Consider the following 23561-nt stretch of genomic DNA (forward strand, 5'->3'; position numbering starts at 1 on the left):
TGAGAACTCTCAAGGCTGATTTCCTTTGTCATAGGAGAAAGGAGTATTGGCTAAATATATCAAAAGAGAGTCCAATTGGCTAAAGGACACATCATGTTTCTTCAGCCTCTGCTGCTTTCCCCTGTTTCAGGCGCTGTTCCTGTGAATAATGTACTTACCCTTTCCTGTCCAGGTTTTTCCGGAAACTCTTTAGATAATAGCAATAAAGAAGGAGCAGAAGAGAGACACCAAGTGGTCTAGCTGGTGAAGAGAGTTTTTATTTTTTTTCAGACACAAACTGGAAAGAGAGTAGTTCCTGATCCAAAACCTCTTGGTAACAGAGGGATTTTTTCCATTGATGTCATCAGGCTTCAGATCAGGACCTTCCTGAGAACACAACAGTTGGTGGGCAGTCCCAGGTGGCAAACTCTGGAGAAGCCATCAGAGTTGTTCTTTTTCCTGCCTTTCCAGGTCTTTCTGAATACGGAGTCTTTCTGTTCTGTATGCCATTTCCCTGCCTCCACTTTTTGATTTAAGAGCAGTGAAGGTTCTGTATCTATGTAAATATTTACAGGAGAGATCCTGGATCCCTTTCAAGGCTCAGTTAGCAAAGCCTGTGATACACAGGGACAAGAGCTGTCCAGAAGAGAAGCTCTTTCTAAGAAAATGCTTCTGGCACCAATTAGAACTGGGAACAAAGGTACAGCAGAAAACAGCCAGAAGCAGGAACTGGAAAATCTGGTGTCCTCATTTGTGATCTTCCAACATCTGGCACACACACATACACTACAAGAGCCCATAGTTTACAGTGCTTGTACGTTTGCGGTGCAGCATAGCCCACTCAATTTCATGCATCCCCACAAAAATGGCTCGTTCCCCAAGCCCTGAGATCTCTGTGAGGCTAATGGATAGCAAGGACAAGTTATTTGTGGTGAAAACTGATGCTTTTGAGGAACATATGACTAAGCAAAGTGTTCAGAGGGTGTAATGATTTGCAAAGCACGAGAAATGAAGTTTTCCTTCTTTACATTGTGAATGTAAGCTGATTTGCATATAAATTGGACCTGTCAAGTATACTACTATCAATCAAAAAGCTATGAAAATAAAACTGAAGTTGCAAATAAATCATTCATTTATGTGAATGTTGCTGTTAATTTTATTTATTTTTTCCAAAGCAGTTTGAAAAAGCCAGATGCTGAAAAATGAGATACTTGGGGTTAAGCTTGGAAGTCTGAGAGCTTTGGGTTGGCATTGTGGTCATTTACAAGCTCAAAAGCATGAAAATCTGCAACCACCAGCCCCTCATCAGTCTTAAGCCTGTGCAAGCCCTCTCTGCCCATGCTGGCATCTGCTGGCCTATGTAGATTGAAGACACTGCCTGAGGTAGATTTGCTGTGCCCTGCTGGATCCTTGATTTTTGACCTGATCCATGCCCTTTGAAATGCAGCTGTGTTGGATTTGCTGTATGGGTATGCAATATTCACCTGACCTACACAAATTGGAGTGATATCCAGGGTCCACCTAGAAGGGCCGGTGCAGAAGACTGCACTTATCTCAGAAATGGTTGGGCTCACCACAAGGAAACCTTTTCAGTGTCACTCCTTTCAGTAACTTCTCGCTGTCACTCCACACAAAAGAAGGGTGATGTCCTTCAACAGCAGAAGAGCACAACCTTGTCCCACAAGAGAAGGGGACAGCTGCCTTGCCCAGAAGTCCTGGTTAATGCACTGTAGTCCTGCACCCAGGTTTCATCTATCTTCTCTTTTTCCCTTCCTTTCTTTCCTTCTGGGACAGGTCATGCATAACACCCCTCGTCCCTTGCAATCAGTTTGTTTGGGTCACTTTTGCTATAGCCACTGAATCAGCCTACACTCGTGGCCAGTGGCCAGTCTTGCCCAAGCCACAACAATGTCCCATAAGTGAAAAGTGCTGCCCTTTTAGTACCGTGATTCCACCTGTACAGGTGCCAATCACTTAGTAAAGGATGGGGCTAACGCAAAGAAATGGAGAAAGAGGTTTGGGTTGGGCTGCAGTGGGGCAGGGTTGACTGGTGAGGCCCCACACCCCACTGCCTTGCTTCTTGCCCCCTTTCTGCCAGAAGTTACAGTCTTCTCCAGCCTGCCCATACAAGAACACCTTTGGTTGCTCCTTAATGCAGAAAGGACCCACATTAAACACTGCTGTTGAAGGTCCTCAAGCTAGAGCAGGTCCCTCAGGCAGAGCCACAGGGTGGAGTGACTGCACATGCAGTTCTGCCATAAGATCAGAGGGGCAATCACCCCCTGATGAGCTGCTGGGACAGAAGCTATTCTCAGCTGTCCCTCCAGGTGTCCAGACAAGAGAAATAACCTGCATCTTTGCATTCCCATTAGTGCAATGCTAATGCTTTTACCTGTTCTTGTCCTGCCCTTCTCCTTTGTGGGGCTATATGGACAGGATCAGGAGCACTATCCTCTTTCCTCCCATGCCTTGCTGAGGACTCACATGGGAGCAGATATTGCAATAGATAGGAAATGTTTGTTCAAACAACAAAATAAAATGCAATCAAGGAGTGAAGGCTAACATGAAGAAAAAATAAAAACAAGTGAAACCAGGAAAAGTCATGATAACATTTCTAGCAGGTGCAAAACACTCCCAAGCTTGCCGGTACCTACAGCAAGCACACTTCAGGCAATTTTAAATAGTGCAGATGACTGTAGAGTTTCTAATGAGCTCAGGCAGTAAAACCAATGCCAGCCCTCTGTACACCCCAGCGTGAGCAAAAGGCCAAAAGGTGGTTGGAAATCTGTGCAGTCCCGAGACTGTGTGGTGTGCCCGCACCTGTGTGGTGTGCGCACATGCTGTCACGGGGCAGCCACAGCGTGTGTTAGTTGAGGGAGTTATCGTGGGGAGCTGCCCCAGCCAAGCCCCTGATGTGTCCATCTCTAGAGACTCTTCCAGTCCCAGTGTCATTCTGCCAGTCCTGTGGCTGTGAGCCTGGAGGGAAGTGCCCAGTGGTGTGTGGACTGGAGAAGCAATAAATGAAGAGGAGGAGAGGGTAGATGCTGATAGGGTATGTTCTGGACAAAGCGAGGCAGTGTCTGCTGCAAAATCCTGCAAACTGCCCAGCACCAAGCATATATCTTGATGCACGCTTGGGAGTTACTCTCTTCCCTCTCATCGGGTGGGTTACACCTGATCGATGCTTGCTATGAAGTCCTGTGTAGGCTCTCAATGCCAGGCCTTTGTCCCCCGTTGTTCTTTGTGGCTTCCTCTGACAGCCTTGCCTCCCCGTGTGAGCTCATGGCCGTGCCATGGGTGATCTGAGCCCTCCTGCAGGTGCCCGTGCCTGGAGCAGTAACAGGCAGACAGCCCGTGCTGTCATCCCAGCTGGACAAGGGAGAAAGCCTCATGCAGCAGAGGCATTTCACTCACTCATTTGCAGCAGTCCAAAGAAGTCATGAAGTGGTACCAGTGAGGAGAGCAAACACTTCACAGGTGGTGAGCACTTGCCTTGATGTGATGTGAGAAAGAGGTAGCTGCAGCTGCATGGACAAGACCTCCAAGAGTGGCAGTTTGTGCAGGGGTAGGGAGGGGAACGGGCACTGCAGTGGTGCAGGTGACCATCCCCATAAGCCAGGCCAAGGAGAGAGAAGATGTTTCAGCTGGGCTGCTTTCCAGCTTGCCCATGGGTCTGAAGCAAGACAGAGCCCAGCAATGGACGGCTGTCCCTGAGGCAGCTCCAAAGACTGATAATCCTAATAATTGCACAGGAGCATCTGTGGCACTTCAGAGCTTCACTGAAATCCCTGGTGGCTCGTGTGTGGACTTCTAAAGGTCTCCAGCCCTACAGCTCAGAGCCAGCCTGCCCTCTGGTCACTGGGAGGTGTCAGGGTGTCAGGAATTCCTCTGTGACTCCACCTCACTCATGGTGCCCAGTTCTTGCACTCTGGGGGTATTCTGAATCAATGTGTATGTGGCAGCCAGGGCCGGGCACAGCAGCAGCGTTGAGGAAACCCTCACAGCTGCTGCAATTCCACCCAGCCCTGGGCACAACCAACCTCCAAGGCACAGGGGGTTACAGGGAGGGTTTGAGGCCCTTTTGCCCTCAGCTCGCTAAATCTGTAGCTGCCCAAAGGCTGCGGGCTAAATCGGGGTCTGGGAAAATGAGCACAAATGTTTCTGCAGATGTTGTTCTTGCCAGAGGGATTTTACTGTCTCGGAACTCTTGTGTGCCCTGAGAGAACCACAGGCAGACATGTGCAATAGCCTGTTTGCATATCATAAGCGAGCTTCATGTGGAGGCTCCTCAAGTTTAGAAAACTGACTGCAAGCAGCAGCCCTCACGCAGGAGAGCAGATCAAACAGCCTGCCATTGCTTACAACACAGTCACGGAGATGCGGCAACAACAATAAAAGGGAGTTTCTTGTTAGTTGATTGTGTTAAAGTTCTCAATTTCTGCTTAGCATGGTACAGTGATGGCATGTGGGCGCTGGGTGTCCCTATCTGAATGCAGCCGTGGTGGTAATGGTGGGCTGGGCAGTGCTCCTTCCACATCACTGGGAACGTGGATGGTAGCAGGCAGGAGACAGGGAAGTGCTACAGCTCCCTCCTGTCCTGCCTTCCCTACTAATCCCTGTGGAGGCACAGGGCATGGGGAATTTCTGTGATACACACTCCGGAGGTAGCACAGTGCCAGCACAAAACCAGGACATCGGGCACACGCTGGTGACCCTTCACCAGCACTGGTTGGATTTGGACCGGGGTTTCAGGAGCGCGGTGCTGTGCTTGTGTGGGTTTTCCTTTCAGGTTTGTTAAACTGGTGTCTCTGTGCCGTGCTATGGACAGCTTCTTGCTCGGAGCGTTCTTCCATCCAGCATCCCCATCCCACGCTGACCATCAGCAGTTCATTTCCTCTTAGTGGGGAGTTGCAAGGGCAGCGTAGCAGGACTGTGTTTGCTGTGCGCTGAATGGGGAACAGCTGGAGACAGATGATTGTTTGGGTTATTTCTCCGTTGCCTGGACATTTTGTTTGCTTGTTTGAGACCTGAAAAAATAGGTCTCCAGTTCCTCCGGAGGCTGGTCTGTGTTAAGCCTGTATATTGTGGGCTGCTTTTGAAAACTAGGGTTTTATAACTTTGCAAATGGGTGTCCTGCTGCTTCAGTGGCAAGGCTCCATAAACAAGGCGGTCTTCTCAGAAATTTCCCTGCCACAGAGCCAGTGGAACTAGGGGAGCAGGAGCAGCCAAAACCCACATACTTCTGGTGTCAGAGAATCAGATACCCCTGAGCGTGGTCCCAATTGGACCTCTCTCTTGAGTGGATTTCAGTGGCTGACTATATGTCTTTGTTTATGGACTGTGCTTAGAAGGATGCCACTCAGCTTTCCTCCCGATCAGCTCCTCACCTGGGGTAAACCAGCTCTGTTGCAATCATAATAACATGTTTGCAACTGCTCTGTCTGTAACACTTGCACATATCCTCTGGCTCCTCACTTCTGGGTGTTTGCTTTTATTCTGAGAAGCTGGGAAGTCCTTTGCCCTGTGAGAAAAGCATCTTTTTTCTCACTGCTGAGTGCAGACATTTTGGCCATGGAAAATGGAGTTAAATAAGAATAGGCTGGTCAGGAAACAGAGAGGGTGTTGTTGCCAGCTGATACTGGAGAAGTAATATCAGGAAGAATGCAGATTTGGCCAAGGCACTCGCAAGCAGTGCCACGGGTCTAGTCATGAGCCTGGGTGTGCATCAGTTGTGCAGCTTCGGGCTGTGGTGGCTGCACATCTTCTCAAAGCACAGCAGAATGTCAGTCTGACACGGACACGGGACCAGAGTCAGGGGTCCACCTCCTGCTTCACAAAAATCATCCCTTTAACACCTTGCGTTTCTTTGGAAATCTCTTTATCAAGAACTGACCAGACCTGAGCCTGTTTGATTTGGCAGGCATAGAGCTGGGGGAAGGCGGGGGCAGGGGATAAAAAAAATAACAACACTGCAGCCGATTCATCCCTCCTTGTTTATTCCACCAGAAATAGATTTGGCAGAGCGCATCAGGAATGAACTAATCAGCAGGGAATTAATTGGCATGTTTGTTAAAAGGCAGGAACAACGCGGTGAACAAATTCATGGCTGGATGGCCGGAGGGTTCAAGCAGCCAGAGAGGAGCGCTGCATAGTGGAAACTGTGACTAGTAAAAGAAGTCATACAGCTGTGCCGGAGAGCCAGCGGTTGAGAGCTGCCCAAAAGAACCGGGGGCAAAGATATATTGGTGTCCTTGAGGGTGGAGCTGCTTTCAAGAGGGTCTCCATTGCCCAGACTTTCCTTCCCATAAGGCTCCCATGTGTGGGGGGAGATGGCTAGCTTGCAGGAGTGGGAGGGAAGGGTAGGAGAGGTACAGCTGGAAGAAGCTCCACGGAAAGACTGCTGTGGAAACGTGGAGAGCGGGGAAATGAAGAGGGACACGTCACTCATGACAAGCTGAAATGCAGAGGGGGTGGTGAGGAGAAGAGGAGCAGGGAGGCAGAGATTTGGAAGCCTCGTCACAGAAGGACTGGCCTCAAGAGCACAGGTAATGCTTGTATGCAATTCTCTGCCTTCTTTCCCAGGAATGTTTTGTTTCTTCCTCTGGAGGAGACACATCCACACATCTCAGAAAGAGCTTGTTGGGTTGAGGGACTCTAAAGGCACCTGTGGGAAGAGCCAGGAGAGGAGGGAACATGTGCAGGCTGGCATGGATTTGAAGGATTGCTACCTACATTTCCGGAGAACAGGGCTGTGCAGGGTCAAAGGAGGGAGAAAGGAAGAGTGAGCAAATCCTTAGAGACAGTCAGACAGGCAGACATGGAGAGTGCAAGGTCTGTGAATGCCTACCCATGGAGAGAGAGGAAACTTTTTAAGAGGGAGCATCAAGCTCTAAATGAGAGAGAGATGGAAATAAGACATATCCTGAAAAAGCAGGTACACCTGGCAGAAGGTGTATGTTACTTCCTCAAAACCAACAGTACTTTACTAATGTTATGATTTGCAGTAGATGTGTGCTTTGCACCTGGATGTTTTTTTTTTCTTTTCTTTTTCTTCTTCTTTAGCATCAGTATATGCTAAAGAAGCCTGCTGGCAACAGTGTCACCCTAGCTGTCAGTCATCAGGGCTGTCAATCAGATCCATTTGTTTAGCAGGATGGTGTGGCTATTTGAGGGACTCAGGTGCTCTTTGCTTTCACACAACATCCAGGTAGAAGATAAGCATTGTAACTCTTAATTATATGCAAAAGCACTATTTAACTCAAATATGTGGCCAAACTTGAACAAGTCAAGATACTGTTATTCCTACATAACCCAAAACTGGTTGTGCATGTGTACCAGCATATAGTATTATACCCATGCACATATAAATGGAAGAATAATACATTACAATGGATTTTTAACAAGGACTTTTGAAACAGGTGGTATTATAGCTGTACAACTGTGGCTGGGTTAATATTGTAGGATCCAATTTTTTAAATTGCTTTTGGCATTTTTCTTGATCTTTCCACCATTACATAATACTACAAGCATATGCTAATGTTTATATTACCCTGATTTTTTTTGCTTGGAGAGCTAACAAATGCCATCCGCTTTGCAAGTAGAGCTTGCAAATTCTTTGTTTGTTCTGGATTCACAATCTTGGCAGCTTTCTCCTCTAAAAGCTCAAAGTCTTTTCAGGATCCCAGCCTGGGAGCTCTGGCAGAACTGGCATTAACTGTGAAATTGTGTTCAGCTACTATATGTTTGTTTTATTTTTTTATTTAATGTGAAGCTATTTGGCTTATAGCACCTAAACCTTCTTTGACTTTATATACAAAACAGAACATTTAGTTGGGTTTAGTGTGTAAGTAATACCTTAAAATATTCTTAAAATATTGCATATGGAAATAAAGATAGAGAAATTCCAACAATCTGCAAAAATACCTTTATTATGTATTGAGTTCCTTTACAAAATTGAGAATCTTAAACTTACTTTGATGTTTAAGTATCCATTACCATTGGAGTGAGAGCTACACTTTATGTATTTATGATTTACCTGATATCAAACTCCCTGATTCATTTAAAAGCATATTTTATTTCTCTATAAATAACCCAAAACCCAGTATCAGTCTTCAGCTTGAGTTTGAAAGTAGCTCGAAAGGAACGTGGGAAAATTATGAGTGGAGAAAGCATCTCAAATGAAAACCCCAAAGCCAATTCACTTGCGGTCCAATATTGCAGCAAAAAATTCCTTCATTTTAGGTATCACTACAGTGACTGCTAACTCTAATCAACAAAATTCTAACCTCAAAGCAAGTATAGGTTTGAGCTAACACACAGGGAGGTACATGCATGGCATTAGGAGAGTGTATGTGTTTAAAGCAGTCAGAAGTGGAGGGAAAGGTTTCGAGCCCTCTTGATATACAAGGGGCAGGCAAGCTCTGAATCATAATGAACAACTCAGATGTCTGCAATAGAATGGTGTGCTCTCCTCGGGCTTCAGGGGAGAGAGGGCGCTCTGAAATGAAGCTGTGTTTGGCACCAGGAGAGAATAACCTAGGCAATTCCCCCATATCCTAGCAGGCAGCACAACCCATGGGCAGTAGTGAACTCAAGTCATCACCTCAATGTGTTAACATCTGGGGCAGGTACCAGTGAAATATCAGTGCTCTGTTGTCATTCCCCACTGCGCATTAGGAGAGATAAGCACTGGAAATGGAGTATACCGGAGCAGTAAGAAACAGAAAGGGTGATTGGGACAGGGACAGATAAGGGAGTTCAAATCCTGGCAGCACTCCTTTGCTTTGGGGCAGGGATTCAGGCTTGAATGGCACTTCCACCAATCCTGGCAGGGCTATGCTCAGGGTATCAAGCTAGCAGAGCTCTTTTATCATGTCAGAGTGAGGAATTGAGGTTAAAAGAATTAAAAGAGTATTGTGTAATAATGAGACGAATACGTCTGTCTTTATTACTTGCAGATGAAGGGACTGTCCAGTGAATCACTGAACCTACCCTGCTCTAAGGGCAGAACATGATGTAATTTTCTGACAGAGAGCATGCCATATTATTGTAATTAATAGTAACAATAACAAAGCTACTATGTTGTTATTGTTACTCTCTGGATTTAGGAAAGAGCTTTCATCCAAGGATGTGAGAGAATCTTCCCTGCTTGTCAATCCGTGTTCTACCCTGACAGTATTTTCCAGTGCAACGCTGCAAGACTTATTTGCAATGGGCTTGGGATCTGGTTCCTATTACAGATGACCCTGCAGACTTTTTCTGCTAGAAACCCTATTCATGAATATCCATTTACCTTCTACAATTGCACCTAAGAGAGGGAAGATTGCTCAATTTCTGTGTAAGTGTCCGAGATACAGGAATCTATTTCAAAGATGATTATAACCTGATGTTTACTGTGATAATAAATTACAGTAGGCCCTCAGGAATGCAGAGAGCAAAGCTACAAAGAAACTGGTCTGTGAAGGGCCCTGCAAATAGACCATGTGGGTCTTGTGATTCATTTGGACACCTGATGTTTTAAAAAGTTTGAGATCAAGTAGGGTGGATTTTCAGTATCAGATGTAGGTGGAATTTATCACCACCCTCCTTTTAACAAATACAGAAAGATCAAAGTATCCCAGCCCTGGGGTATTGAAACAGGTGGGAGGTAGAAAGGGTAAGGAATGGACAATCTCTTCAGAATGTTTTAAAATCAGCTGGGAAGCCGCACTGCCTCCTTGATGTTGGCAGCATTTTCAAATCATTTGCAATTAGAGATGTTGGCGTCTGTTAAGTCCTTTCCCATCAGGGAAGATTAAAAAGGCATGTGCATTGAACAGTCATCAAAAGAAAGAGGGGAAAAAAAAAAGTCTAAAGGCTGGAGTATTTATCTGGAAAAGCAGAGGGGGAGAGGAACTGTAGTGTCAATCCAAATAGTTTCGAGAAGGTCCATGGAGCCCTCTTTGTTATGTGCCTTGGTGATATCATCAGACCTTCTCAGAGATCTTAATTTTGGCAGCTCTGGGTTGGGAGGGAAGAGGTGTATGTATGTGTGAGATAGGAAGAAGGTAATTTATTTTTTTCCTTTAAATGAATAGTGCAATTAGAAGAAGAATACTGAGTACAAAATACCTCCTGACAGGTGGAAAGTAGTATTTTTAAAGTAGCATGACATTTTCCATCAGTATGGCTATATTCATACTGCTATTTTAAATATATGGAAAAATAAACGCAGTTGCAATTAAAATACACTAGTGATTGATTGTAAGAAAGGCACAAAGTAAAAGGATTTATTTATGTACTGCTTTATCTGCTACAGCTCCTTGTAGGTTTTGAGGTTGCTGAATTCTTCCCAGATGGTTTAGGAGATGAGGGTTATATGATATTCAAAAAGCAATTTAATGTCCTTATATTTTGCAGTGAGGTCTTAGACTTTTGATGCATGTACCTGAACAAGGGAATAATTTGGATTTTCTCAATGTGCCTACTTCTCACATGAGCCCCTCCATCACTGTGACTACAGATGACTGAAATCATCACTAAAACCTGTGAACTTGGCAATGCATTTTTGTTTGCTTTGTGCAATATGTGCATAATTGGTATTTCCAGCCAGTTTCTACCAGAACAGCTGTTAATGACATTTTTAAAAAAATAAAAATACCAGATTCAACACTGAGAGACTACTTAAGACAGAATAACAAATCAGCATGAGTAAGCTGTGGAGAGACTGATCTATCCCCTTACATTTAGAGATGGTACTTGTCTGTAGGTTAAGGCTGACTGTAGGTTGTAGGGTCTATAGGTTAGGGTTGACTTTCACTGTCTTGGGAATGATGGTAAACTCAAAAGAAGATGAGGAGCTTAGGTAAATGCTCACATCAGTTCATGTATCTGTCTTGCCTACTCTGCAGATTTGATCGGAAGGAACGGAGGTCCTGACACCAGAACAAGGTGGAGACAGTACATGGGAGGGTGGGGTTGTCTTTGAGGCTCCATCACTGGGCAATATCTCAGTTACTACCACTGGTCAGTGGATCAGATCAAAAAGAACAATTTCCTATTTTGGCCTCTGTTAAATCCTTGCTGAATTGCTTTACTGGTTTGAACCTTGATTTTCCTAATCATAAAGTCAGGGATGCAGCTATTTCCATACTTTGTAGTACCTCCTCCTGACATTCATAGAACATTTATAGCTACAGGATTCTATCCCAACATGGCTACATATGAAGCAAAGCTACTTTCCTAGCTGCTGCCAGTTGATGAAGCATCTCTGTATCACTCAATGGCCTGAAAAAAAGTAAGGAGGTTTGTACTTGAGAAAAAGAAAAGTCCTTGTGCTTCTGTAAAAGCTAGGCTGAGCAACTTGAACAACATTTTAAACAAATACGTCATCAAAGAGAAATTTCATGTTGGGGTGACAGGTGGGAAGTGGAGAAGGAGAGGAAAAAGAGAAATAAAGCAATCAGCCACATTTTTTGTCTCCACAGAGCAGGGGAAATTCAAGGTCCTACGAACAGCCATCATGGTGACTCTTCCTCTTTTCCTCTTCTTCGTCCTCTTGCCCTGCAGTAAATCCCAGGAGGACTTTCTGGACCAGCATCTGAAATGGAACTACAGAGAAGGCGGTAAGAGGTGGTGGTGGTAGTCGGTCAGCCTGGGAGGCATTTGCTAACTCAGTGATGAAAATTTTCCTGTTATGTCCTTGCAGTGAGACACAGAGTGCTCATTTATGAGTGTTCTTTCTTAATTCCTGGGAAGCTGCTGAGATTTTTGGAGAGAAAAATAGTTTTAGGAACAATCAGTTGGGGTATCCAGTGGCAGAAGAAAACTTGGGCAACCAGAGGCAGAGAATTACAATGTTAGGGAGAGTTATCTGCTTTTTAATTTAGATCCTCCATATGTTTAATATTTGGCATTTCATTGCAACTTAGTTAAGTGATGGGAGTGGCATCAAATTCAGACCACTGGCTCATGTTTTCTTGTCCTGTCGTGTTTATTTTCCTCTCTCCCATGGAACGTCCTGCTAACCTAGCTGACAAGGTCAACATAGAAGGCATTAACAGCATTACTCAAACGCTTGAGAAATGGGGAAATGGCATCTTCTGGCAAATGAAACGCACCCTGCTGAACAACCCGAATGCTTTACTGCCCGAGTTCTCCAGGTAATTCCCTTCATCTGGAAGTGGGATTCAGTCCTCTCTTGGGTGTCCTTCCTTGAGCAGGATTCATCTTCTTTAAGATGAACTTTCAGGTTGCTTAGTTGTGAGGAGATAAATCCCACTCTCTTGGTATCTGTTGTGCTAGCAGTTCTGATTAGTAAACTGAATATTTTGCTGACTGTTTATTGTGAAACATTCTCAAGTCCATGACTCTATTATGAGAATTATCCTAAAGAAAATTTAGGCTGTCGTTGGCACCTCAGTCCTGTGAGAACAGGCTGGAAAAATGAATTGTGCTACAAATCTACACATGGACTTGGCCACAGGGCAGGGAGAAGCAGCTGATTTGGCCTGCGAAGTTTTTGATTTTTATCTTTGTAAAATCCAGATTGGAGAAAGGTATTCACTAATCCATGTCCTCATATTTCCCCCTTTGCATTGCAGGAAATATTAACGATTGAGCACACTCACAAAATTTAATTTAATCTGACATTTCCAGAAACAGAGTGGAAAAGGCAATGAAAGAAAGAGGAGTAGGGAATACTAGTAAACCTAAATATCACTTAAATTAGAGTTGTTCCTAAAGCAAGTGGTCCTCTTCCATAACACAGTTTTCTCCTTAGGAAAAAAGAAAATAATATGTGTCCACAACTGCTAAGCACTGAACCAGTTGAGGAGGAAGGCTAAAAGAGTAAAATGGCACTAGTCAGAAGGTCACACAATATCTACACAAATTAGGGTTTCAAGAGCACATGGCTGATAGATTATATGCTGGCCTTTAGCATCAAGTGGATTTCTCCCTGACTGCAAGGTGGCTGCTGTTATTAGCACAGAATTCATCACAACTTTCACACTGCCAGTGCTGAAATTCATTGGTGCCTAAGATTATCACGACCAATATTAAGTCATGTATTTGGGAAGCTCTAACTTTAGTCCAGGGAGATGTAATGAGACTATTCAGCCATGTTTCCTGCATAGGGCTTTGAATTCAGTGTTTGCTGGTAAGGACACAGGCTGGTCAACTGTAAATACCGAGGACTGACAGTAATCCATAGGAATCCCTGTCCCAGCCTCCACGTCTGCTTCTGGTTAACAGTAAGGCTAATTAATACTAACCAATATTAGGTAAGATTAAATGATTGTAACACCCAAAGGGAGACTGAGAGGAAGCCCTCCAAGGGAATACCCCAAGCACGCTGCTGCACTACTGCAGCCCTCACCTCGCCAAATCCTGATGTAAAACCTGGGTCTCCCCGTCCCTCAGCTCAGGTAGAGGCTCAGCCTGGAGCGACTGGAGAGCTGCGCAATGGCACACGTCAACCTGAGCTTCACTGGGAAGTCCTCATGGGTGATCCCACGCATTGGTGCTCTCTTCTCTGCCCCTGCTGGTTCCAGCCACGCAGGATGGTTTTCATCTCCCCTCTTAAAGCAGGAGTGCTGTGAAGAGCTTCTGGGAGTTTATAACCAGCTGTTACTCTGCACCAAGTCAGCTGTGCTTTTGTGGCGATGGAAAGAGCATGTCGCCCATGCTGGTCCTGAAGCTAATGGTTTCCTGGGTTCAGATGGGGGCACCTCAGATGAGTTCCCACCACCCAAGGGTAAGGGTGGCTTTGGAAGCATCTTTTAATGGTTCCTTGCAACTTCCCCACCAACAAACACAAGGCCGTGGTAAATTATTTTGCATGTTCAGGAACTCCCCACACTGAGTTACTCCCCTGTATTACTCTCTCTCTAGTCTCCGCCCTGTCTCCGCGGCTGTGGACAATCTCGTGAGGGAAGTCCATTCAATAAGGAAAAGGCTAGAAGAACTGAACGAACGCCTCAATGTCATCCACAAAACCATCCTTCCCATCCGACTGAACGCTCTGCAGAGCCAGACACGTGGAAATACTCAGCTGCGGAGACTTCCGATGCATAGGAGAAGGTTGTATGCTCGCAGAAGACCTCAGAGAAGTTAATTCGCTACTGGAAAAAAAAAGATAAATCTTTATTTTTTTTCATCTGCTTAAGCCTTTCTCCATGGGATGCTGCTAGAGACAATAAAGTAAAGCACATACGAATCAGCTTTACTAAGGAGACCAGAACTTCTGCATTTTGCTGCTGCCTTTCAAACCTAGGTCAGTAGGTGAAATCTGACTCTCTTCTTCAGTGATGGCTGTTTTGTGTCCCAAGCAGAACAAGTTGACAAGCTCAGTCTACTTGAGTGTGAATACCTTCAGGCTATACAGTCATTCTTTATGCTTACCAGAGGAAGCTCTTTCTATAAAGATCAGGTGAATTTCTCTCTCTGCCCTATTTTTACAGCACTCCATCGGAAACAGCTGGGGAATTTGATATTCAAAAGTGCTAAATGCCTGATGAATGCAGAAAGATAGATTAGTGCTTGGCACTTCCAGCTGGGCAGGAAGGGGGAGAGGAAGCTATGTTTTAAAATACAGCCTTAACCTATTCTCCATCAGTGCAAAGAATGCCCCGTTCACATGTTTAGAGGGTGGGTAGGGTTGGATAACCTTGGTCTGTGCATCGTGTTTCAAGACTGAAGACGTGTCAGTTTCTAGGGACCAAATTTGAACGTCTATCTTCTGCAAAGAGCTTTTTTTTAACTACTTAGAAATGGGCGCTCAAACTTTGTTATTCAGCAAATACGTTCACAATTTTCAGCACTCTGAAAGACATTGCATTGACTTCTGCCAAGATCCTTAGAAATCACGGGATGTTTTTTCAAATCTATTTAGATACCTAATGGCATAGGTAGGTGTGCAAAATCCCTTAAGAGACAGTTCAGTCCCCAAAATCACAGATAATAATTCAATTGATGTCTAATTCGCAGAGTATCTTCTCCACATGCAAGCACTGACCTCCAGATGTTTTCCAACATCCTTTAGTGCAATTAAGATCTGTAAAAATGTAATGAAATAACTACACAACTCAAGGACTTTGGTGCCTCAGGGAGTACCCAGAATACCGTGCCTTTGGCTTGCCTTTGCCTGTGACTTTCTGATGGTAAAACCGGTGATAAAATGAGGGCAGAAATCAAATTATGCAATAATAGATAGAGTGGGCTTGCCCTTCAGGTCTTTAAAGGTAAATCCAATACAGAGATTCCCATCCAGTGTTGCAGCCAACTGCTTACCTGAAACCTGTTGAAACACAGGCAGGCGAGTCAGAGAGGAAAATAAACTATTTTTTTAAAGGTCTGGATAAAGCAATTTATGCGAACAAAAATAAAGAATGGATTATGTATCAGTGGTTGTGGGGGAGGCTGGCATGACTGTTGTTTTGCAAACACTCTTCAATCATAAACACTGAGGATGCAGAATAGCTATTTAAGGATTCCCAAGGCCTGAGTTTATGGAAAGAAGTTCAGTGACACTACAATAACCTCCAGACAGAAAAGGAAAAAACTAGTTTCATATGAAATCTTGCAAAATGGGCCAGAAGAAGTAACACAGTCAGCATTTTGGCTGTGCCCTGGGGGCTGAGTGGGGGAGGTGAGAAGACTATATGAAACAATCTGATAAATACTTCCCGGATGTAAATTCTCTGAGTTCAGGTTTTCAGAAAGTAACAAAACTCTAACTTGGAAGGTCTTTCTTTGGGTTTTGCTTGGGAATTTGAAATGCTGCTTAACTAGACAAGGGAAAAATCAAGCCTGTGAAAAGGCTGATAAAAAGATACAGTTGTGCCTTTGGTGAAGTTGTCATCATAAATTCTCAGAAAATGTAGAGTATTTTGATCCCGGAATATATTTACGTAAATTACAAGGAATGACAAGAAAGAAAGGCCCCATCAACCTCCTCCTTGTTGTTCTGCATTCAGAGCTACTAGGCTGTGCTGTAGCTGCTGGTCCCTCCAGGGGATGCTTTACACACTTGCTTAGCGACTGCTGGTCATTTTGGCCTACCTTGAGGAAGAATACAACATAAATGTCAGCTTTCATGTTCGTGTTTTAGATGTAAGAATTTTATCAGGCAAGCTGAAGTTGCATAAAATCAACTGAGGACTACTTGAAACAGTCACAGATGGCTGGAGGTGGGAGGCTAGACCAGATCACTGCATGCTTTTACTTTTTACCTAGATGTCCACCATCAGCTTTTGCAAGACCCAGAGGACTGGGTCTGACCCAGAGTCCCTGTATTCCTACACTGATATGTGCAGGTTGGTATTTTTGGCAAAACTCCTCAGCTCAACATAGAAACTCCAAACTCTGTTTGTTTCAAAAGAGAACAAATAAGCTGCAGCACACAAAGTATATTACAATTTTGTAGGTTTTTTCTTGCATAATGGTGAATAAACCAAAAAATATAAATGATTAATGAATGACTAGATCTGTGACCTTGTCACCACTGATAACAGCCCGTTATGCACTCTGTGAAAGTCCGTGTAAGGCTCCAGCCCTGCTCTGTGGCCAGAGCATGACCTGTTTGATCATATGATCATGGCCAGCTCCTTTAACTTCTTTGCCTTTGCACAAACCTCTCTCTCTAGATGGAAATTCTTTAATGTCACATTTCTTTTATCATTTTCTTTTTTTTCTCCTTAAAAGTATAGGAAAGTTATGCATCAGCCTGCTCCTGCACCACTCACCTTCTATTTAACAAGGCAGGAGTTGAGCTGAGGAGGCATCTCGAGGTGCCTCTGTCTCCTTTTCCTGGAGAGGTTGGTCTGATCCACGGCTGCCCCAGGGACCGGTATTCAATTCCTGCCTCTGCTGCCCTCTTCTTAAATGATCCTGGGAAAGGCACTTTCTCTGCCTGGCATTTGTCCTTTGACATGGCTTATACAACTAAAACTCACTTGTGATCATGAAGAATCTAAGTCCTCCATGCGCATAAATAGACCCAGCTACCTAAGTCGCCTAAGCTCCCTGTTGTGTTTATTTACATATATTTCTCGGAAGGGACCTGGCTGAGGTTTTAAATGGAGCTGAGCATCTGGGCTGTGAACGCTTGCCGAGGTCAGTGGAGGGAGAGCAAATATCATCGGCGGCATCTAAGATCTACCCCATAGCTAAAGGTCACAACATCCCCAGAGCCATGAAGCACTGCCTGAAATTCGGTGTCTTAACGCAACTGGGTTCCCCCTCTTAGCTCTATTTATTATTAAAATATACCAACAAACTTTATGATTTGCAATTTCAGGAGAGCTGTGCCCCTCCACGCTATATATTAGGTATTTTCGTCAGTACTTCCCCTCCTTTGTCTTTTATTTCCTTCGGATTTCCTCTCTCCGTCCCCTCCTCCACCTCCCTCCCCCCCCCCCGATGAATACCCACCTGCTCCCGCTCTTCATTACACTTCAGACTTCTTGGCGTTCATCCGTTATTCACCGCCGCCTTCCCGCCCCCACAGACCGCCGCATCTCCCACCGGCCCCGACCCCCCCGCCCCGCTCCCCCCACCCCGCCGCTGCCGCCGCCGCCGCCGCATCTCCCCCAGCCCCAGTCGCACCGGCCCCGCCGCAGCGGCTCCGGCGGCAGTTGGGCGCCCCCTGGCGGCGGTGCGCTGCGCTGCAGGCGGCGGGGCGCCCGCCGGGCCCTCCCACCCCGCCCCAGCCGTGCCGGGCCGGGCCGGGCCGGGCCGAACGAGGACAGGCCGAGCTGATTGCGGCTGATCGAGGCCGAGCAGAGCGGCACCATGCTGGGCATGATCAAGAACGCCCTGCTGAGCACGGTGGAGCCATGGCCCTACCGGGTGCTGAGGAAGGGGGAGAAGGTATGTGGCGGGGCGGGCGGACGGGCTCGGCTCCCCCGTGGGTTTCCGCGGCGGTCGGGCCGGGTAAGGCGCTGGGAGGCAGAGAGGGCCTGCCTGGGGGAGACGGTGACCTCCAGGCAGCGCTTTCCTCCTGGCCCGGCCGGGCAGCTGACGGCTTCTCCCTCAATCCCCATCTCCTTCCCCAGGAGCAGCTCAGCTACGAGGAGAGGGAGTACGAGGGCGGGTGGTTCGCAGCGGTGGAGGTGGCGGGGAAGCCATTTGACGAAGCCTCGAAGGAAGGGGTGCTCAAGCTCCACAAGTACGTCGGAGGAACCAACGACAAGGGTGAGAGGCGGGGCTTGGCGGGTGTCTGTGCTTGCCCACCACTAGCAGAGGCTTGGTGAAAGCCATAGGGATGGATGGATGGATGGATGGATGAATGGATGGATGGATGGATGGATGGATGCGACAACACCATGGGCCCGCCTGGCTTGCGGCTGCTGGCATTGGGGGTCTGTGATGGGGATGGCCTCTCACTGGGAAAAATAAACTTGCCACAGGTTAAAGTGCGCCCAGCTAAGTCATCCTATGAGTCCTCTCCAAACCCATCGCTGTTTCAGGGTAGAATTTCAAAAATTATGTGTTTAAGCAAGGATGGGTTACCTTGCAGTGTAGCTTGGGATAACGTGCAGACAGGCACACTTATATCTATCGTATCTCCCTGTATGAGAGGTAGCTGATAAAATCCAGGGTATCTGGGGCACTTCGGTTCTTTGATACGCCCTTGTAGCCAGTGAAATAACTTTTATGACCTTGATATTTTATCATATACTCTGGCTGTTTTTATTCATGAAAGGGTAATGAACAATGAGCTTCTTTTTTAATGGTACTTCATACTGTTTTATAATCGTGCTTCCAGGTGATTGCTTCTAATTCTGAATTTACTAAAGTATGCACATTGGTAATCATCTGTAGCAGGAGAAGACCACAAAGTGGTTCTGAGGCACATACATTTGCTCTCACACCTTTCTTGGGCATCTGGTAGGGGGACTTGCATAGTCTATATGGGTATAGGAGCTGGATGCAGAGGGAAATGGCATTTACAGCAGCATGTTTTAGAAGGGTGACGATCAGTGTTGCTGTAGGAGAAAGGGTGCCTTCTATAACCTGTGCCACAGAGACAGGTATCGTATCAAAGCAAAATGAATGAGAGAGATGGCTTGATCCTAACTGGTTCTGTGTCTGCCTGATCCTGAGCGTTTGAGGTTCCCTACTGCTGAAAGAAGAAGAGGGAAGAAAAATGTTCCTCAGTGCCATGCAGTACATCTTGGCAGCAATGAGCAGAAAAGAAGCATGCTGTTCCTGGAGTTGTGGATAACATGGACAGTCCTACTGAAAGCCAGAACAGCTCTGAGTTTTGGGGCACTGGAACTTGTAGGATGTCTGGAAGCATTTTTAAGGATTTACGAGAAAGCTTCTGTCACCTAGTATTGGCTATGGGCTCACCACTAAGTGCAGATGATGACAATTTAAATATTGATGCAGATTTACATGTGCCACTGACAGACCCTGGAACTATAGGCCCTGTTGTATTAGACGTCATTTGTCAGAAGAGCAGAGTGTCTTAAGACCAGTAATAAAAACACATCCAGAGGTCACCTAGGGCCCTTATCTCCCAGAGTCCTTGTGTAGTCAGTGAAGAGAGAAGTTTGGCTCAAGCAGAAGCCTAATGTTATGTTCTGCATGCCCCAGAGGACCCACTCTTGACTAACTATACAAGGAGTTCAGCGTGAGGAGTTTTCCTAAACTAAAATTAGCTTTTGTGAATCCCCTGTTAATTTTGTGAGTTCCTGAGAACCTAAACTTCTTTACTAATATCTGTGTGTCTCTTTCAGGGGCTGGAATGGGCATGACTGCTCCTGTCTCCATCACTGCTTTTCCTGCTGAAGATGGCTCCTTACAGCAGAAAGTTAAGGTCTATCTGCGGATCCCAAGCCAGTTTCAAGCCAACCCTCCTTGTCCTAGCGATGAAAGCATTAAGATTGAAGAGAGACAGGGGATGACCATTTATTCCATGTAAGGAATGCATCCTGGGATTTCCAGCCCCAAGTGCTGAGGTCTCTAGTGTGCTCTGAGGAGCGGTGGTGTTGGTTTTACCAGGTGACTTGCTGGACAATGGGTGCATGTGGTAGAAGGAGATGAAGGGGCCTTTCTAGACTAAAGACAACTGTTTTATGGCATTTCTTATCATTGGCTATGCTCCACCCACTTGGAATATGGATTTTTTTTTCACTGGGAAAGCAAGTGGAGAGGTTAGCCCTGAAAGCCGTTTTGTTTTGCTTGGGGAGGGGAAGAACAGGGGAGGGTGAATACGAAGGTTGTAAGTCATTCCTAATCTCTGAAAACCATTTTTTCCCCACCTTCTGGGGCCAAGATGGTTCTTAGTCATCAAGAAGGTCATTTGGTGTGGTTCACATCAAACAACAGGTGCCAACTGAAGCCTGATTTAGATGGACTCATGCCAGAGTCCATCATGGAAACAAGCAGCCATTGCGTTGCTTCAGATAGCCTTTGAATGTCTTCGGCTGTTGACTGACAGACTGTACTCAAACTAGCATCACAGTAGCAATAAGCTCTTCACCTTGTTTTTAACCCCTTGGATATTCCCCTGCCTCCTTGCTTCAACTGTTTTGGCTGACTCTAAACTGTCCGGCTCCTCCCTGCCTGTGACTGCTCCCTGGCCTTTGCTGTGGGTGTGGGCTCCTTCTGCAAGAACAGGCTGTTTTGTCTCAAACCTTGGCCCTAAGGCAAGGTGGTGAGGTGCAAGGCTAATGTGGAAACAGTTCATGTTGGTGGGAGGTCAACATAAAACAGACCAGTTGCAGCCCACCCCCTTTAAATAGCACTGTAGGCTGCAATGGCTAACATCTCTGTTCCCACCCCCGCCTCCTTTTTCCTTGGTCTCACTAGAGTTTGGCTTCCCTTCGTGATGTGGCCTCCAGCAGATGGTTGTTCATGCAACAGTGAACATGGCTGTTGACAGCATTGGTGTAAGGACTATGGGCTGAGCAGACTTGGAGATAACCTTGTGCTCTAGGAAGCTGTTCCTCTGATATGGCATTGATTAAAAGGGCAGGGCCATTCTGCTAATGGATATACATGGGTCTGTTTGGGGTCTACCAATGGCTGACTGCACCCTGGCTGTGTGACCCTTGATACTTAATCTATCACAGACACAGTGTGCTGGTTCACAAAGAGCGTCTGCGCAAGTCCATGCTGGTTGGACCTGGATCAAAATGTGTGGCTAAATATATTGTGGCTATATATTCTCCCTTTCTTTCTTTCTGTGCTCTGCCAAGACTGCTCAGCACCTCTCTGTGTTTGGTTTATTTGCAGGCAGTTTGGTGGCTATGCCAATGAGGTGGATTACGTGAACTATGCTGCCAAGCTGAAGTCTGCTCTGGGGAGTGAAGCTGCCTACCGCAAGGATTTCTACTTCTGCAATGGTTATGACCCCCCTATGAAACCTTATGGGCGACGCAATGAGGTCTGGTTTGTGAAAGAGTGAGCATCTGGCTTCCCGTGGTACTGGCTTGCACTGATAACCTCCCCATGCTATGCTCCTGTCCCCTTCAAAATAAAATAATTTAGCAGAGGCAGAAAATCATCATTTCCTCCCTCCACACCTCTGCCTTGGTCTTTTATCGACCAGCCATTTTAGAAGAACATTGCAGAGCCCCTTGATGATCCTGCTCCTTCGTTCTGGACCAGGTCCTCAGCAGCATAGACTTCTGTGATCTCTTGGTGCCTTGCTTTTATCTCCCACCTTCTCCCAGAGTTCAAAGCTGAGACAGCCAAAAGTACTTAATTAGCAAGACTGGTGCCTGACGAGAGATGTGTCCAAGTGCTGGCAGACTGTTAGTCTCACCTGAGGCAGGCAGGGGAACATGACAAAAGTGCATACAGGGACTTTTTTATCTTCTTGAGCTTGCTGCAGCTGTAGAATGCTGCTTTTATCTGTGCCATTCCAAAAGCAGTCTAAAAGGACATGGGCATCGGTACCAACACAGCTCAGTGAAAATAAGCATCCTTTACATTGACTCATAGTGTCCAGGAAAGCAACGCGTCTGTCATCTGTTAGAGAAATGTCATTTAGAGGAAGATCCAGGTTTCTGTTTGCAGCTGTCCTCCTGCTTGAGGTGAGACGTTTTGGGGTGTGTTATGTCCTGATCTCAGCTAGCAGCTGGACAATGTGACGTGGAGACCCCAAGATCATTTCCTCACCTTCCTGTTAGTTAGTTAGTTAGTCTGTAACATTTCTCTAAAACTAGCCTACACAAGGGCCAAAGCTGAAATGTATACAGTAATCTAATTGAATTAGAGAAATACAGGCTGTGAGAAAAAGTAGGTGCCAGTTACTTGTGATGTGAGGGTGCATTTGAAGAATGGTGAGCATCTAGTGGAATTACTGTGGATGCAGATCTTTAAAAAAACCTCTCTTCTTAAATGGTGTTAGTTTCTGAAGGGCTACTCAGAGCAGCTGTCGTCTTTAAAGGAGAAGGAAAACCTGGCTGTTCTTGAAAACAGGGATTTACATCAAATAATGAGTAGCCTTTTGGAAACTTCAAATACAATAGTAAGGGCAGGTCTTGTTTTAAGAAAACCAGCAATGTTTAGCTGTTAGGCATCAAACTAGCACTTAAGCCATCAGCTCTGCCAGGCAGGCAGCAGGATGGGAACACGCTCACACACCATGCTGCTGTGGGTGCCTGTGTAAGTCATTACCCCCGCTAAAAGAGGTGTGCTCCTCTGATGCTTAAGTGCCTCAAAGTTCAGGCACTTTCCAAAAGCCATTTTTCCGCTGGAGCTGAAGGAGCTTTGGCAGATGGCGTCTCAAATTCTGTCCAGTGGAACTGTTTGACATGTACCTGCTTTCTGAGAACAAATCTCAGCAGTAAAAGGAGAAAATGTGAGGTTCTGATGTGCTTTCCTTTTCTCTCTTGCTGAGCCATGTAAGAGCTTTGCTGTAGACCTCACGAGAGAGTCTGAATCACCTGTGTGCAAGAGCAGGTAGTCAGGATGGGCAAAAAGCAAATTATCAGGGGAGAAGGAATCAAAAGGGAAATTGAGGCAGACTAAGACTTAGGCTTTTGAAGGACTTCTGTAAGGAGCAAAGGCCCTTCTAAGGCCATCCTTGAAGCCAGAGGGACCTATTCACATCCCAGATCATTTTCACCTGCGTGGGTGAGGAATGGAGGAGCACAGTGCTGCGCAGTTTATGCATTCCCAGGTTCATTTTGAAACTCACATGTAGACTGTCTGTGGATACAATCCCTTCTGCCTAATGGTGATGAATGTCATTCAGTGACCAAAATCTTGAAATTACTCAAAATTTTTCCTGTGAAATCTCAGTTGTTAGGAACACCAATAATAAACCTGGTATGAACAGAGCTGCACATCTCAGCAGCATGATTTTTTTCATAACACGCATAACAGCCTTTCTGAACAGAGAGCGAGAGCTTCTGACCCAACAGTGAGAGTAATCGCTGTTTGGCTGCTGTAGGCTCTGCCTGTGCAGCCCAGTCACTGGCCTTTTGCATGCAGTCAGTAGGGTACAGTTTCATAAGCAGTGTAAACTGATATCAAAAGCTTATGCGAACCGAATTGCCTTTTCTGTACAAGCAAAAATGCCTGTGTTCTGTCTGCATTTTCTAGATTTTTTAAATAAATAAAAAAATAATATTTTGATTTAC

At 45.7% G+C, this 23561-nt stretch overlaps 1 protein-coding gene across 1 annotated transcript; it reads left to right on the forward strand.

Annotated features, from left to right (window-relative positions):
- The first annotated feature begins 17628 nt into the window (after positions 1 to 17628).
- On the forward strand, positions 17629 to 23561 carry HEBP1 (heme binding protein 1). The gene is made up of 4 exons (XM_074168719.1): positions 17629 to 17829; positions 18015 to 18153; positions 19704 to 19884; positions 21205 to 23561. Exons 1-4 carry the CDS (start codon positions 17752 to 17754, stop codon positions 21374 to 21376), a joined length of 570 nt encoding a protein of 189 aa, XP_074024820.1. The 5' UTR covers positions 17629 to 17751; the 3' UTR covers positions 21377 to 23561.

This window comes from Numenius arquata, chromosome 2 (genome assembly GCF_964106895.1).
Source record: "Numenius arquata chromosome 2, bNumArq3.hap1.1, whole genome shotgun sequence".
In the NCBI taxonomy this organism is placed as follows: Eukaryota; Metazoa; Chordata; class Aves; order Charadriiformes; family Scolopacidae; genus Numenius; species Numenius arquata.

Excerpts from the sequence above, each read along its gene's own strand:
- HEBP1 (XM_074168719.1), top strand. The coding sequence starts at position 17,752 with ATGCTGGGCATGATCAAGAACGCCCTGCTGAGCACGGTGGAGCCATGG. Across the intron at positions 17,830-18,014 it reads TGCTGAGGAAGGGGGAGAAG|GAGCAGCTCAGCTACGAGGA; the intron begins GTATGTGGCGGG and ends CTCCTTCCCCAG. Across the intron at positions 19,885-21,204 it reads GGGATGACCATTTATTCCAT|GCAGTTTGGTGGCTATGCCA; the intron begins GTAAGGAATGCA and ends GTTTATTTGCAG.